Genomic DNA, 14,292 nt, shown 5'->3' on the forward strand with positions numbered 1-14,292 from the left:
TGAATGTATTTTTGTATTCTAGTTGTATTCAAAGTATTCTATTATTTTATTTATAGTCTTTTTTTTCAATATGATCGCCTGAAATTTGTCCATGTACATGTATTGCAATATTTGAAAGATCATAAAATACAAAACATAATAAGACAGCAGCCCAGAGCATGGATACATTAAACTATCGCCTCCTTTTATATTTGGATTTTAAATATATATTACATATTTGACCACTTTGCAAAACTTAAAACTCAAAGATAATGAATTTGCAAAAACTATTTAGATTTTTTAGCCATTTAAAAATGTACACCCTTAGTTTAGAAGATCCCATATGTTTTTTGTTTTTGTTATTCTTTTTTTTTTGCATTTTACTGTCTTTCTACATTTTAATTTTTCAATATTGCTGCATTTAGAAATACATTTTTGGTATTGTGTATAAATATGTGGAGGACTAAACATTATTTAAGTCTCAATAAATACATTAATAAATGCATAAATAAATAAATACAGAAATAAATAAATGCATAAATAAGTGTATAAATACACATAATTAAAAATAAAAAGAAGAATAAATACATGCTTTAAATCTACATTCACCTACATTTCTTTCTTTCCGTATTTCTGTCTATATATTTATTCATTCATTTATTTCAGCATGTATTTATCTATTTATTTAATTATCTATTTATTTATTTATGAAGTTATTTCAGCATGTATTTATCCATTTATTTAATTATTTATTTATTTATTCATTCATTTATTTCAGCATGTATTTATCCATTTATTTAATTATGTATTTATTTATTCATTCATTTATTTAATTATGTTGTTATTTATTTATTCATTCATTTATTTCAGCATGTATTTATCCATTTATTTAATTATGTTGTTATTTATTTATTTATTCATTCATTTATTTCAGCATGTATTTATCCATGTATTTAAATATGTTGTTATTTATTTATTTATTCATTCATTTATTTCAGCATGTATTTATCCATGTATTTAAATATGTTGTTATTTATTTATTTATCCATTTATTTAATTATGTATTTATTTATTCAATCATTTATTTCAGAATGTATTTATCCAGTTATTTAATTATGTATTTATTTATTTATTTAATTTATTTCAGCATGTATTTATCCAGTTATTTAATTATGTATTTATTTATTTATTCATTCATTTATTTAATTATGTATTTATTTATTTATTCATTCATTTATTTAATTATGTATTTATTTATTTATTCATTCATTTATTTATTTCAGCATGTATTTATCCATTTATTTAATTATGTATTTATTTATCCATTTATTCATTAAATCCTGTATTCATTTATTCATCGAGACATAAGTCATATTTAGGAACATGTTGGAAAATAAATGTTTATATTAAACAAAAAAAACATGCATGGCCCACTGTGCGTGAACTCGCAAAGCATTGTGGGTAAGTGCGGTGACAGACGCCATCATTTTCACTGTAGCTGCTCAAGAAAATGGATGCTTCTTGCTAGCTGAGTTGAATGGGTGTCTGTAGCTCCCGGGAGGTGTTTTCGCTTAATTTTGAACCCCCAGTTTGGGATATAACATTTAAGGGACACACACTTACATTTTAGTTTACGTTAAAGTCGAGCTGAGTGTTTTAAAAACGACTAAAACGAGCTCTGTGTTGCTGTGAAGTGGAGCTGGGTTAGCTCAAAGAGGCTAGCAGCATAAAAATAAACGCACTGTGTGTTTCTCTGCTGAAGGACTGACGTATAAACCGGACCAAAGGCTACACCTGAAGGTAGGGATATGACACAGGTAACTAGTTGCGCATTTAAATGTAAATAAATGTATTTTTCTTATTTTTAATGTTTGCTTGTGAGGGATGCACTGTCGGCCTACTGCGTCACTGTGTCACGGCCTTGTGTTGGTATGAAATGCAGCTGTTTTTATATCCCCTTTATCCTCATATAGTAAATTTCTATCTGTGCAATATAATGTTTAGTGCAGGCACATTTGTGTTTGAGTCACTGCATGCTGCTGCTTGTTTTCCAGGGGATGTTTTGATGAGCCTCTATAGGCAGCATGGTGTATTAACTTGTTTTGTTTTGTGTATTTCATCCATTCAGGTCATGTTTTAACTCACATTTGGCCTTTAATCTAACAGGTATGGCCTGGATGTGATTTGGACGGTGCTGGTGGTGATGGCAGAAGGGGCTGACACTGGCGAAATGCCCTCCTTTGACCCAAGTCCAAGTTCTGAAGCAAAAAAGAGACCTACTTCTTCTGATGGCAGTGAGTGTGGATCTAGGATGTGTCGTCTAAAAGTTTCCATTTTCATCTTGTCTTACAAATGTGCCCAAACATGTTCTAAATCACACTTTTATAACTGCTCGTAGACATAATGACAACTTCAGTACTCGAACAAAAGGCTGATTTTAAAACAAGTCATTTGTTCGCTGTAGAAAGTAACAAATTAACAATAAGAGATGAACAAAAAGAGAATAGGATAAAATAGAAACAAGACATATGTACAATAAAAGAGTATATGGACACAAATATGACATAGTAGAGTGAGTGGTGCTGATAAGTGACACTGCAGCAGAGTCAACAGGTCTATGGAAACAGTGTACAGCAGATTATATGATATTATTAGCAATGGTACTCAGTGTTTGTCTTTATTATTGTAATAGAATACGGATCAAGAGTCAATGCAACATCAAGTTAATTATAATGTGTGTAATATGGTACATTACAATAAAGAGAGGGAAAATATACTATAGAAGATATAATATATAGTACAGTTCAACAATATAACAGTTCACTAGAGTATAATGCAATTGCAAATGTTTGCCACGCTCATGAGCGGCAGAAACATGCGTCAGATGTGTGTTTCAGGGCGTTTAAGGTTGCAGCAATATTGCAGCTCGCTCCAGTGTTGCAGAACAAGGCGTATAATATTTAGGGTTAATGATACATCGATGATATATCGACACAGTAATCAATGATTCTGTGATGCAAAGTGGAAATATCAGGACATATTGTTATCTTTAAGATGTGCTTTTTAAAAAATCACACTTTATATTATTTTTATTAAAAAGAAAACTGTTTTTTATTTAAATATCCGGAAGACATTAATAAAAGTATCAAATCATATTTTACTTGCTTTTGTGGGTTGATATAAATGTCATTGATTATTTCATATGGATCTCAGGTCCCTAAATTGAATCAAAATCATATTGCGGCAGACTCTGTTTATCGTTGTCCAAAGATTATATATAATATGGTACCACGATAGAACTTGTGATATACACCCCTAATAATATTCTATATTTTATTATTGTCAACAAATATCCGTGAAGACCAAAACTTCTAATGCGTTTGTTTGTTTCTCCGTACTTTTCAACTTCTCCAGCCTGTCCCTGACTCTCAGGTCAAACCCATTCGTTCCGACTGAAGACATAAATCTTTAAAAATGAGCTTTTCTGTTGTAGGCAAACATTACTCAAACTGGAGTAAAATAAAAAAAAACTTTGGGACTATTTTCAGCTGCAGATGTGGTTCACTACAGAGTATTAATATATTTATATCATTTACTTTTTCATGGGGTGGATAATAAGAAAAATCTGTATAGTCTGGCACTTATAGCATGCGCTTCTACTAACTCTGTAAGTGGGGACGGTTGTGGAGGTCAGTGCTGTGTACACATTACTGTCAGTGCCCATTTTACAGTCTTTGATCTGCCTACTACTAAAACTTAACCATTAAGTCCTGCCCCAGCATCCTACTTAAAGAAATGAATAAAATCACACTTTCAAACTAGTTCCACTTGACGTTCAAACCTGCTGTGCCCATCTCATGCGATAATTTAATTCAAGTCAAACTAGACATCCTTTCCGGTTCTCTAACCGTTTACCTGTGTCACGTTATTGCAGGAGACGAGCCCATGAGGAAAATGCCTGTGTCAAAATTCGGTTCCAGACCTCGATTCGAGCCTGTGCACTTTGTCAGTGGTGGGAGCAGCGGAGGAACTGGTGCTGATGAGAAGGAGAATGATAAGGAGCGCAAGAGGGGCGAGTCGTACGGTGCGAGACAGTGGGACTCTGAACACTCTTCTTACAGTGGCACCAGCAGAGCGCAGGGCTCTTCCTCCCTCCGGCCGGCATCATACAGTTCTGACTCTTGGGGTCCCAATAGAGACCGAGACAGAGAGGTTTGTTCAGGTAGCACAAGTGGGTTGGGGTATGGGGGGCGTGGGTCCTCTACAAACTTCATGTCAAAAACACAGCAGGACTACTCAGCCAAGTATGAAGCCCACTCGGCTCGAACTCCGGATTCCTATTCTCAGCCCAACAGATACAATGGATACGGGGGAGGGAGCAGATCAGGAGGCTGGGATTCAGGACGTCAGGGTTTGGGGTACAGTCACCAGGACCGACCATCATCGAGCAGGCCGTTCAGCAGAGTCTACAACAGTCCAGGCAGCAGCAGTCCCACCACTTCTCAGTCGAGCTCTTCGTCGCAGCCTCTTCCTATATCTCAACCAACATTAGATGAGAAGCAAAGGCTGATTTCCAGTGTAGCGTCCGCACTGGCTGTTGCTTTTAGGGACCCGATGTTCATGACTGGAAGTGAGTCGCCAAACTATAATTTCATGTTGAGCCGCAGCATTCAGGCCTGCAAGACCAATCCTGAGTATATTTATGTCAACCTGAAGGACATTCCTCAGTCTGACCTACCAAAGAACAGGAAAGTGCCAACTGACGGTTACGCCTGTGAACTGAGATGTCAGGGTGTGTATCTTGCTACCGGATATTCTGGTAGTAAAAATGGAGCGAGGGACCGGGCTTCTGAGCAGGCTGTAAAACTCTTCCTGAAAACAGTCGAGGTTCGTGTGGTGCAGCGCAAATACAGGCACTCGGTAGTCAATGACATAGTCGTTTGCCAGATGCACTGCCCAACCCCAGGCTTTTTACCTGCACTCCGAAACCCAGAGGATAAACCGACACCGAGCTCCAAGGGCCAATACGAGCCTGACAAACGGAAGCACTGGACAGAGTTTGTGGTTATGGACAATGCTCACGACGCCATCTGCATACTCAACAATTCTGCAGCTTTCAATCGCATGAAGGTCGACTATAAGTTCGACCTGCTCCCCAACAGCAGCGCTTGGCTGTGCAGCGTTTACCTGCAGGATGAGCTGGTGGCGCAGGCAACGGGTACCAAAAAGAGCTCAAAGCATTCAGCGGCTGAAGACGCAGTGAGGAAACTTCGCATGAACCAGGCACAACAACAACAGCAACAACAGGAGCAGCAGCAGCAACAACAACAACAACATCAACCACAACAACAACTATCACAATATTCCAGAGGGAATAATCAATCAGATTCCGGTGGACGCTTTGGTCAACAGGTTGGCAAAAAGAAACATCTGAGCGAGCTGGTCATCCTGGAAAACTCTGACAATTCAATCTGTATCATTAATGACACAGCTCAGTTCAATAAAGTCTCTGCTGATTACAAGTTCATGGTTCTGCCTAATCATCGCTGGAGGTGTGAAGTTTACTTGGAAGGACAGTATGTAGCAGCTGGAATTGGGCCCAAGAAAATAGTGAAGCACATTGCAGCAAATGAAGCCTTGGCAACCTTGAGACAGACGCAGGCGGTGGTCAAATCCAACCTAAGAAAGGAGGGTCACAACGACGCCATATCCCGATCCCAGATCCTGGCTCGCTCTGGTGAGGAGGCCACAAGGCAGGAGATTAAAGAAGACAACATCGGAAACCAGCTGCTCCGCAAGATGGGTTGGAAGGGAGGTGGTCTGGGCCGAGATGGGGAAGGCATCGCAGAACCAATCCGAGTGAAGGAGCAGTTCTCCAGAGAAGGGTTGGGTATGGACACGGACAAATCTGGAAACCAGCTCAGCAAGCGCGATATTGAGGACATCATTCGTAACTATGCCAGTTCAGACCGCCAGGATGATCTTCGCTTCTCCACTGACCTCACCAATGATGAACGCAAGCAGATCCACCAGATATCTCAGAAATACGGCCTACGAAGCAAGTCGTACGGACAGGGACGGCTACGGTTCCTTATTGTCAGTCGCAAAGTACACAAAGACCAGCTCATTGGTCAGCTTCTACAGGAGGGACAGGTGGGACGATATGAGCTTGTGAAACCTCAGGCCTCTCACTGATTTGCATGCATTGCAAAAAAAAACAAAACGACTGCACATCACATCTGCTTGGACTTCAGTACAAATCACACTCAAGTGTAACTGCTGTGTTTTTACTTGTGACAAACTTACAACATACATTAATAACAGACAGTCCTTCAGGGATCACCTGTGGTTTCTGCATTCCCTTTAGCAGGAACTCGAGGATAAGCGATTTGTCTTTTTTTGTCTTCTGCCATTCCGCGTCTTTTTTTTTTCTCACTTTTGCAGAACGAGCTTGCGTTCAGTACTTCGTTGTGGCATCATGCCCGGATGATGTTCCGGTTATTTTCTGAATAATAATCATAATAAAAAAAATTGTTTTTCATTAAAATCCACTTTTTGTTTTGTGGCTACTTCAGGAACTTGGCAGAATATGCAGCTTTTCACTGCTTGTTTGTGAACATTGTTGACTCGTGAGAGGCATCAACATCGAACTGTAGCTCGGTGCCCATATCAGTCTCACTGTAGTAATACATCTCAATCTCTCTACCAGCAATGCTGTCTGCCCTTTTAACTCCCGGAGGTCATTCTACAATTACAAGCTGCGTCTGTTATCAGAAAATGTTCACATGGAAACTGTAAGCTGTGATCTTTGTTAAATGTCCACTGTGTTGGTTTCATGTGAGTACAGTTGTCTGCTTGTTTTCACAGCTGTAATGACTGAATAAATTTTAACTGAAACCATCAGATGGATATTTTTGTACTGAGTTAAAAGGCAACAAAGACAACAGATGTATATTTATTTTATTTACAAGAAAATGTACAGTTTGTTACATGGGTTACCAGTGCAAAGTTTTATAATCTGAAAACGGACACCATCGTGATTTAAACAGTATTATCAGCCTGTTATGTCAGCTGATTTGTAAGATTGTAAAATAGCATAGAAATGTTCTCACACAGCCTTTAAACATCAGCATTATGAAACTGTGCACGAAACAAAGTTTAGTGCCCAGAAAGGGCACTGAATGTGTTGTTTCTTTTGTTTAAGAGGGACATATATATATTAACCAATAGCTAGAAGGTTTTTAAAATCAAAAGGCATGGTTTGACAAGAACAGTTGAGAGGAAAATGACCCCCAAAGGCATCTGTTGAATCGAAAACTTGTTAGAAAGGGATGGAAATCCAATGCCGGGTATATTTTCTATCCCTCTGAAAAGGCTTTCAAAAGAAAGAAACAAACAAAAGGAGCGAGGCCACTGAAACAAACAAAAAAGAAACATCCATAAACGGCTCGTTTTTTGTTGTTGGAATATATGAACTCTCGGTATATACACTGCAAACCACACAGCAAGCACATCTAATTAACCATCGCTGTCATCCAACCAAGTTTACTTCATGTCTAAATAAACAGGCAGAAAAGGGACAACAGAGACTGGCTATTGCCTGTCTTAAAAAGAAAAGAGTCGGGGCGTGTAGCAAGTAACCCAGATATAACAAGGTACATTAACTTTTAACAAACATACGCTATTGCCCAACATTAGCATTCGGCTCGAGTGAATGCCACAACACAACAGCATACGAACTTAGCGACAGTTATGGGACAAATATACTAAGAAGAATTTTAAGATGTGTCATTTTATTTCTGTGAGATCAGTTGTTTTTCTTGACCTGTGGTTTCTTGATCCTGGGCCGGCAACTGTTCATGCTCAGACGGTAACGGGGGTCAACAGTCACGCCAGCTCTGTTCAACAATAGCAGAAACCCTCTTCTCGTACTCCCGCTTGTTTTCCTGGTACAGCTGGGCGGCTTGGCTGTTGGCTGGACTGTTTGGGTTTGGCTCATCCAGTAAAGACTTTAAATACACAACACAGAAACTCAGTAGGTTAGGAATAAAATACAACTTTATGACATAACAGAAATATGAAAAATGACTTGTACTCGTTTACAAAAATTGTTTATTATTTTTCTTGTTGCTGCAACTAATCCTAATTTACACTTCGGGCCTCATGTATGAAACATTCTTACACAGATCTGATCGTTAATTGTATGTAAGAACAATTTACCTGCGTACTTTCCACTTATTCTTAGGTAAGATCAAAATTTAAGAGTGCGCGGGACCACACGTGAGCCAACATGCCTTTTCTTGTTTTTAAAAGTTTAATTCATTTGTTTTGAATGTCATTAATTTGTTTTTTAGTTTTAGTTTAGATAGTTTATTTTGAATTTGTGAAAAAACAAAATGATCATACATTAATGGGCAGTCATAAAGAAAAGGGAAAATAAATGTACAATAACAAAGTATAACAGAGTAAACTGAAAAAATATAAATTCTGTTTACATATCCGAAAAGGAGTGGGAAGAAGTATAAACTTATTTTATTCCAACCCTTTTTAATAAATATTACTGAAATATTTTGCCTTCTATCTATATAGTAATAATAACAATAATAACTTCCATTTGTCATTCTTCAATTATCCTTGTTTTATATCTAACAAAGCATAATTCTATTACAAAGATTTATCTTAATAAAATATATTATTCTTTATATTATTATAATATATAACATACACTCACATACTGAAGATGACAGAGTACAATAAAGCTTCCTATATAAACATACATACACACAGACACACACACATATACACATACATACAGTACGACATACACACACATACTGAAGATAACACATAGATACATAAATGAAAAAGTAAATAAACAATATATACACAGTAATAATCATCGACCCTCCTCATTCCTGTACCTTGTAAAAATCATCTCCTTATATATTTTTTAAACTGGTTTATGTTTGGACATGTTTACACGTGAGTCTCCTCTTAACGAAACTTCACTAAGTAAAGTGGATGTTATGACTTGGGTAGGCCGTTTGTATTTTTTATTAGGTGTTTATTAGGTATATTTCCAATCCTTTTTCTTTCTTCTGTTGTCTGAGTTCAACGTGACCTGACAAATGTCAGTGGCTTGTTGGTTTGTACACAGCCCTAAAGTCCGCTGCACTTATATGAGCGTACTGAGGCGTTTCCCTATGCTAACTCCAAATTAGCTGGCACACACATCCAATTTAAGATCAAATGTAAGGCAGGTTTATTTGTATGGCACTTTTCAACAACAAGGCAATTCAAGGTGCTGTACATTAAAAGCATTGGAAAGACACACATAAAATTACATTGAGATATATACAAAGAATTAAAACAAGCAGATAAAATAATTAAAAAAATTAAATAAAACCACGAATATCAAATGCGATTCATCAACATAATCGGGTGGATAAGAAAAGACTGGCTCTGGATATTTCATGAATCCCATTTTCCTCTTATTGCTTTGTGCAAGAACAAATAAGAGAAAACTTAGAAAACATGGGGCCCAATATGTTCCCCTGCATGAAGAAGTGTTACCTGTATTGAAGTTAAGATTGAAGACACATCATAGGTTGGACTCCAGCGATTCTGAAGTATATCTAAGCATATGCTGCCATCTGCGTACACTGCAAAAGAGCATACACCACATAAAGCTTTTTCTGGGATAAGTAAAGTATAAATGTAACAACTTGTAATTGCTGCAAATTAAATGTGTTAGTGCGATGAATTAGGAACGTACCATTTGGATGAAACATTTTGGAGACAAATCGCACTGTTGGAGGTTTATTTGGATATTCCTCTGTGAATTCAATGGTAAGTTTGAATGTTCCTGAAAGAAATAAGTAGTTGCATAGTATGAATTAAGAAACATTAACCAGGGCTCGTTTACATGAACAAAACTTTTCCATGACTGTTCAAGGACCGTGCGACATCCCTTGGTTTTGTAGGACAAGTTGATAGTGCAGCAAGTTATTGGTTTAAACATATTGAAAAATATGTCATCTGATTCATTTAGACCTGATCGGTATTTAACTGGAAAAACAAACTCACCACAAAGGTTCAAAGCACCATTTAAATTTAATCAATATAATCTAACATCCAATGCTTATGGTCGTCATGAATACTTGCTGGATTCATTTTAAAACAGGGTTGGAAAGACACATTATTTGTGTGTAAAGATCTTTAAAAGAGGACTTACCATCTTCAAAAGGTGTTCCCTCTGGTCTAAAAGAGAGGTCACAGACAGGTTGTAAATCATCACTTACAAAAGCTCAAATTAACTTTTCATACTGTAATACATGGATGACATAGAGTACAGATTTATCATTTATTTGATGTCCAAGAACAAGCAGTGACCACTTCAACAAAGCATTTGATTACTAAAATGTCTAAAACCCCTCGTATAGTCTTTAACAAATCCTGCATAGAGCTGGGTCTGTTCCACGTTCCTGCCTGTTAAAGGGAAGGTTTTCGTTGCCACCGTACTCTACGGGGGAATTGTTGGGTCTATGTAAATCATAAATAAGTCATAGAGTGTGTTCTGTACCTACTATGTAAAGTGTTCTGACATAACTTTTGTTATTATTTGGCACTATAAATAAAATTGAATTGAACTTTACTTACCCAAAAATGACAGCGTTCCATACCATGATATTGTTTTCTGATGGGGCCCCACTAACTCCAGCTGGAGGATCCTCTTGCAGCCTAACAGATGCAGTAAAATCATCAGTGGTAAAATACAGGTGATATTAGAAAGAGCATAACGCATGGAGGTCAGTCATTACTAGTAGACATACAGTATTATATTATTATAAGTGAATTAATAGTATGAAATAGTGGCAGTGAAGGCTCAAAATCAGCAGGCAGCAAGGCTCTGTTGAGTATGAAAATAGGACTACAAGCCCCAAGTTGTGTCTCTAAACCTGGGTGGGCAATTGTGTGCTGAAGGAGGGCCGAGTTTGCAGATTTCCCAATGGCAAACACTCGACCAGGATTCACGCTGGGTGGCCAAAGAAACCTTATTATAATGCTTATTTTTGTAATATAGTGGCATCAATCATACTGTAGTAATACTGTAAAGTGGTAAAATATGTTAACGTGGTCTATAGTGTTTTATATCATTAGTCACATTGTCAAAAACCTATGGTGTCTGATTTAGAGAGTGAGCTCTGTGACCATCAGTGCGGTTTAGTCTGAACATACTGTAGATCAGAGATAAGAAACTATGTGCCGTAGCAGACTGTGCTAAGTGTCTGCAGGTTTTTAGTGACTGCATGGCAGATGCTTGTTTATCCTCAGGCTTAGATGGTGATCTATGAGGGTCCCGGAATAGGAGCCCCCCTCGATTAGTGTGTGTTTGAACAGTGAACATCCACCCAATCGTTTTTTTCTGCATGTGAAGAGCCATCTGGCTGCATCTTCAACAACCAGTGGTAATTAAAGCCCATACAGTAGATATCATACAGTACATTAAACACATTAACAATGGCAAGCCTTTTTTTACATTTCATAGAATCACAATCATATCTGTCATTACATTTCAGATATACATAATAACATTTGTCATAGTCAAAATTGAACGTTTACTTGTCAGAATGATGATTTCAGATATCCACAATGACATTCGTACTAGTACTAATGATGCCACTTTTGCCATTCATGTTTATTGAGCTTTCAATTCTAAATATCCACTGTTAAAGTTCAGATATCTAGAATGAAAATATCTTTAATGTAATTCTTACTAGGAAAACTGCAGTTGTACGAACCCTAATTACATTTTTACTAGTCAGAATGTTTTTTGGATTGTCAAAGTTACATTATAGATATCTGAATTTGGGATTTGGGGTATCTGAAATTAAAATTGTGACTAGTAACAATTGGACTGTAGATATCTGAAATGGAAGTTTTTCCTAGTAAGAATGACATTACGGATATCCAGAATGTCCTACTACTACGCAGTTTAATTTATGCTCCTAGTCTGCGCATGGGGCTTTTGTCTGTCTTTAAATGCTCATGTACTTTAATGTTCTGTTACACATGTTTATTTTATATCTGTTTGCTGTTTAATCAATTGGTTCCCATGTGTATGCGTTATGTTTTAACTAACACTTGTGTTGTTTTATTTGTTATGCTTGTGTCTAAGTTTTTGTGCTGCATTTTCCTGTAAGTTTTTTTAAATGCTTTCTTAAATGTCATTGACTTTCCAGGGGCTGCCGATGAAAATTAGCCTGCATGGCAAAATCTGGCACATTTACATGTGTGACTTTGTTGCTCTTACTAATTAATGTCTGTCGTCGCTTTTAAATAAAGAAATTTAAATCTAAAATGTTTATTCTAGATGTCTAAAATGTCATTGTGGATATAGGAAATGTTCTTATTGACAAGGAAGAATTGAATTACATATATCTGCAGTACATATCCAGTCTAACTATTAAATATACCTTAACACTGTCTGGGAAGGCTCGATAACTGATTGTCATTATACTTCATAGGATATAAAACAGCAGTGGTTCATACGTTACACAACATCAACTGCCAACAATGGTTACCAGTAACAATTAAATTTACCTGTCAGTGTCTAACCAGTCATTAACTTGCTAACACTACCCAAAATGAACTGTTCACCGAAGACAAAAACACAACTATAACCCGCCTATGTTCATGTTTCCGTTTGTATTATCATTTGATCGTGTTCTAAGTTAGTTTAGAGAATGCCATGTAGGCTAACGCTAGCACGCTAGCATTAGGTGGCTAACGCTAGCTCTGTAGCTTCTTCTGTGTTGTTTTTCTTTTCGCTTACCGTTTAAAATCTCTCATTAAACGTCGTCTTGCTGGAGTTGACATCCTGTTTACGCGGTACCCTAAACCCTTGGCATAAACGTAACCGGATCACGTGTGTGGAAGTGTATTTTTACTTTACCGGTTTATTATTTTAACTCCTAGCTCGCTAGCCAACGATTGCTAGTTTGTCAAATATTTGGCTGTGTGCCTCTGCCAAAGGACGATACCATTGATCCACACTGGAAAGGGGATACTTACGTCAACTGAGTTTAAATAAATGAGCTGTATAAGTCTCATTAACACAAGCTAACAGTGTCACTGAACGTGGCGTGTACTTGTGTAAATCATTTTAAACTCACGAAATATAGTTAGAGTATGTTTTATATAGTTGTGACCCCCCGCCGTCTCTACACTTGGTTAATTCCACAGAAGATTACGTCATATGTTTAGCAACCATATCTAGTTATTATTATTATTATATATAATAACTAAACATGGTTACTAGAAAATAATATATATATATAATTAAATATATATGTATAATTAAATGTATATATATATATATATTAAATACATTTAAATAATTTCCCCGTGGGATTATTAAAGTATGTCTGATTCTGATATAATGTATATACAGTATAAATACAGTTAGGTATCACTTTAATGAGAAAAATATTACTTTTGGCTCCTTCTCTCACAATAATAAATTTAACATAATTAATCTCTTCATGTTACTCTGTAAATTCCATATACATAAAGTCAAAATGTCCAAGGCAACCCCTTTATTCACATATTTTTTAATTGAATTAAAAATATATTTTGAGTCTCTCACATGTTGAATCCAACAAAAAATGTTTATCAACTATTGAATTTTATTCAAATTAGATTCAGTGACCTTGTCTGCCACTTTAACTTGCCCTTATTTCGATGTGTGCCTTTGTCATGTCATGTCTGTCGCTTTGTTTTTGTTTTTTGTTCCTTTTTCAATTGTTCCTACTATTTGATGATAAATAAAGTTAAATATATATATATATATATATATATATATATATATATATATATATATGTTTATTCAACTTGTAAAAAAGTTTTAAAAAGAGTTACAGTATATATAAAAAATACTTTTTTTGTACTCTCTTTGACTGATTCATGACTTACGTCACAAATGTGCTGTTTATTGTATACATTGTATTTTGTACATAAAAAAGTTCATATTTTTAACGGTTTTCCTTTTGTTAATTCAAAAAAACAAATACAATGATTAATTGAATCCACATTTAATGCATAACTGGGTATAACCAGTGACTGTAACTTACAATTTGTTTCTAACATCCTGTATTCAGTTTACAGTAACAGTGAAATGCCACTAGATGGTGCGACTGTACCAAAGATGCTCTTACCTGTCTCGGTATGGTCACCCAGCCACCAACTGTTGTATGCGGCACATCAACGACCCAGAACCAGAGTAATAACCATGATGCCTCAAATGTAATGTTT

At 36.3% G+C, this 14,292-nt stretch overlaps 2 protein-coding genes across 3 annotated transcripts; one reads left to right on the plus strand and one right to left on the minus strand.

Moving 5' to 3' along the window:
- The first annotated feature begins 1,497 nt into the window (after positions 1-1,497).
- On the plus strand, positions 1,498-6,769 carry nkrf (NFKB repressing factor). 2 transcript variants are annotated; one of them, XM_083915229.1, is made up of 3 exons: positions 1,498-1,796; positions 2,146-2,273; positions 3,914-6,769. In XM_083915229.1, the coding sequence occupies exons 2-3, from the start codon at positions 2,183-2,185 to the stop codon at positions 6,172-6,174; spliced, it is 2,352 nt and encodes a 783-aa protein (XP_083771355.1). In that variant the 5' UTR covers positions 1,498-1,796; positions 2,146-2,182; the 3' UTR covers positions 6,175-6,769. The 2 variants fall into 2 exon arrangements, with proteins under 2 accessions (XP_083771355.1, XP_083771354.1); XM_083915228.1 differs by having other exon boundaries at positions 1,498-1,779.
- Positions 6,770-6,961: 192 nt separating this feature from the next.
- On the minus strand, positions 6,962-12,978 carry ube2a (ubiquitin-conjugating enzyme E2A (RAD6 homolog)). Its single transcript, XM_083915112.1, has 6 exons — positions 12,815-12,978; positions 10,639-10,719; positions 10,214-10,239; positions 9,755-9,844; positions 9,553-9,641; positions 6,962-7,988 (listed from the first exon to the last, which is right to left on the minus strand). Exons 1-6 carry the CDS (start codon positions 12,856-12,858, stop codon positions 7,860-7,862), a joined length of 459 nt encoding a protein of 152 aa, XP_083771238.1. The 5' UTR covers positions 12,859-12,978; the 3' UTR covers positions 6,962-7,859.
- Between the last annotated feature and the right edge of the window lie 1,314 nt (positions 12,979-14,292).

This window comes from Echiichthys vipera, assembly GCF_963691815.1.
Source record: "Echiichthys vipera genome assembly, chromosome: 6".
Taxonomy (NCBI): Eukaryota; Metazoa; Chordata; class Actinopteri; order Perciformes; family Trachinidae; genus Echiichthys; species Echiichthys vipera.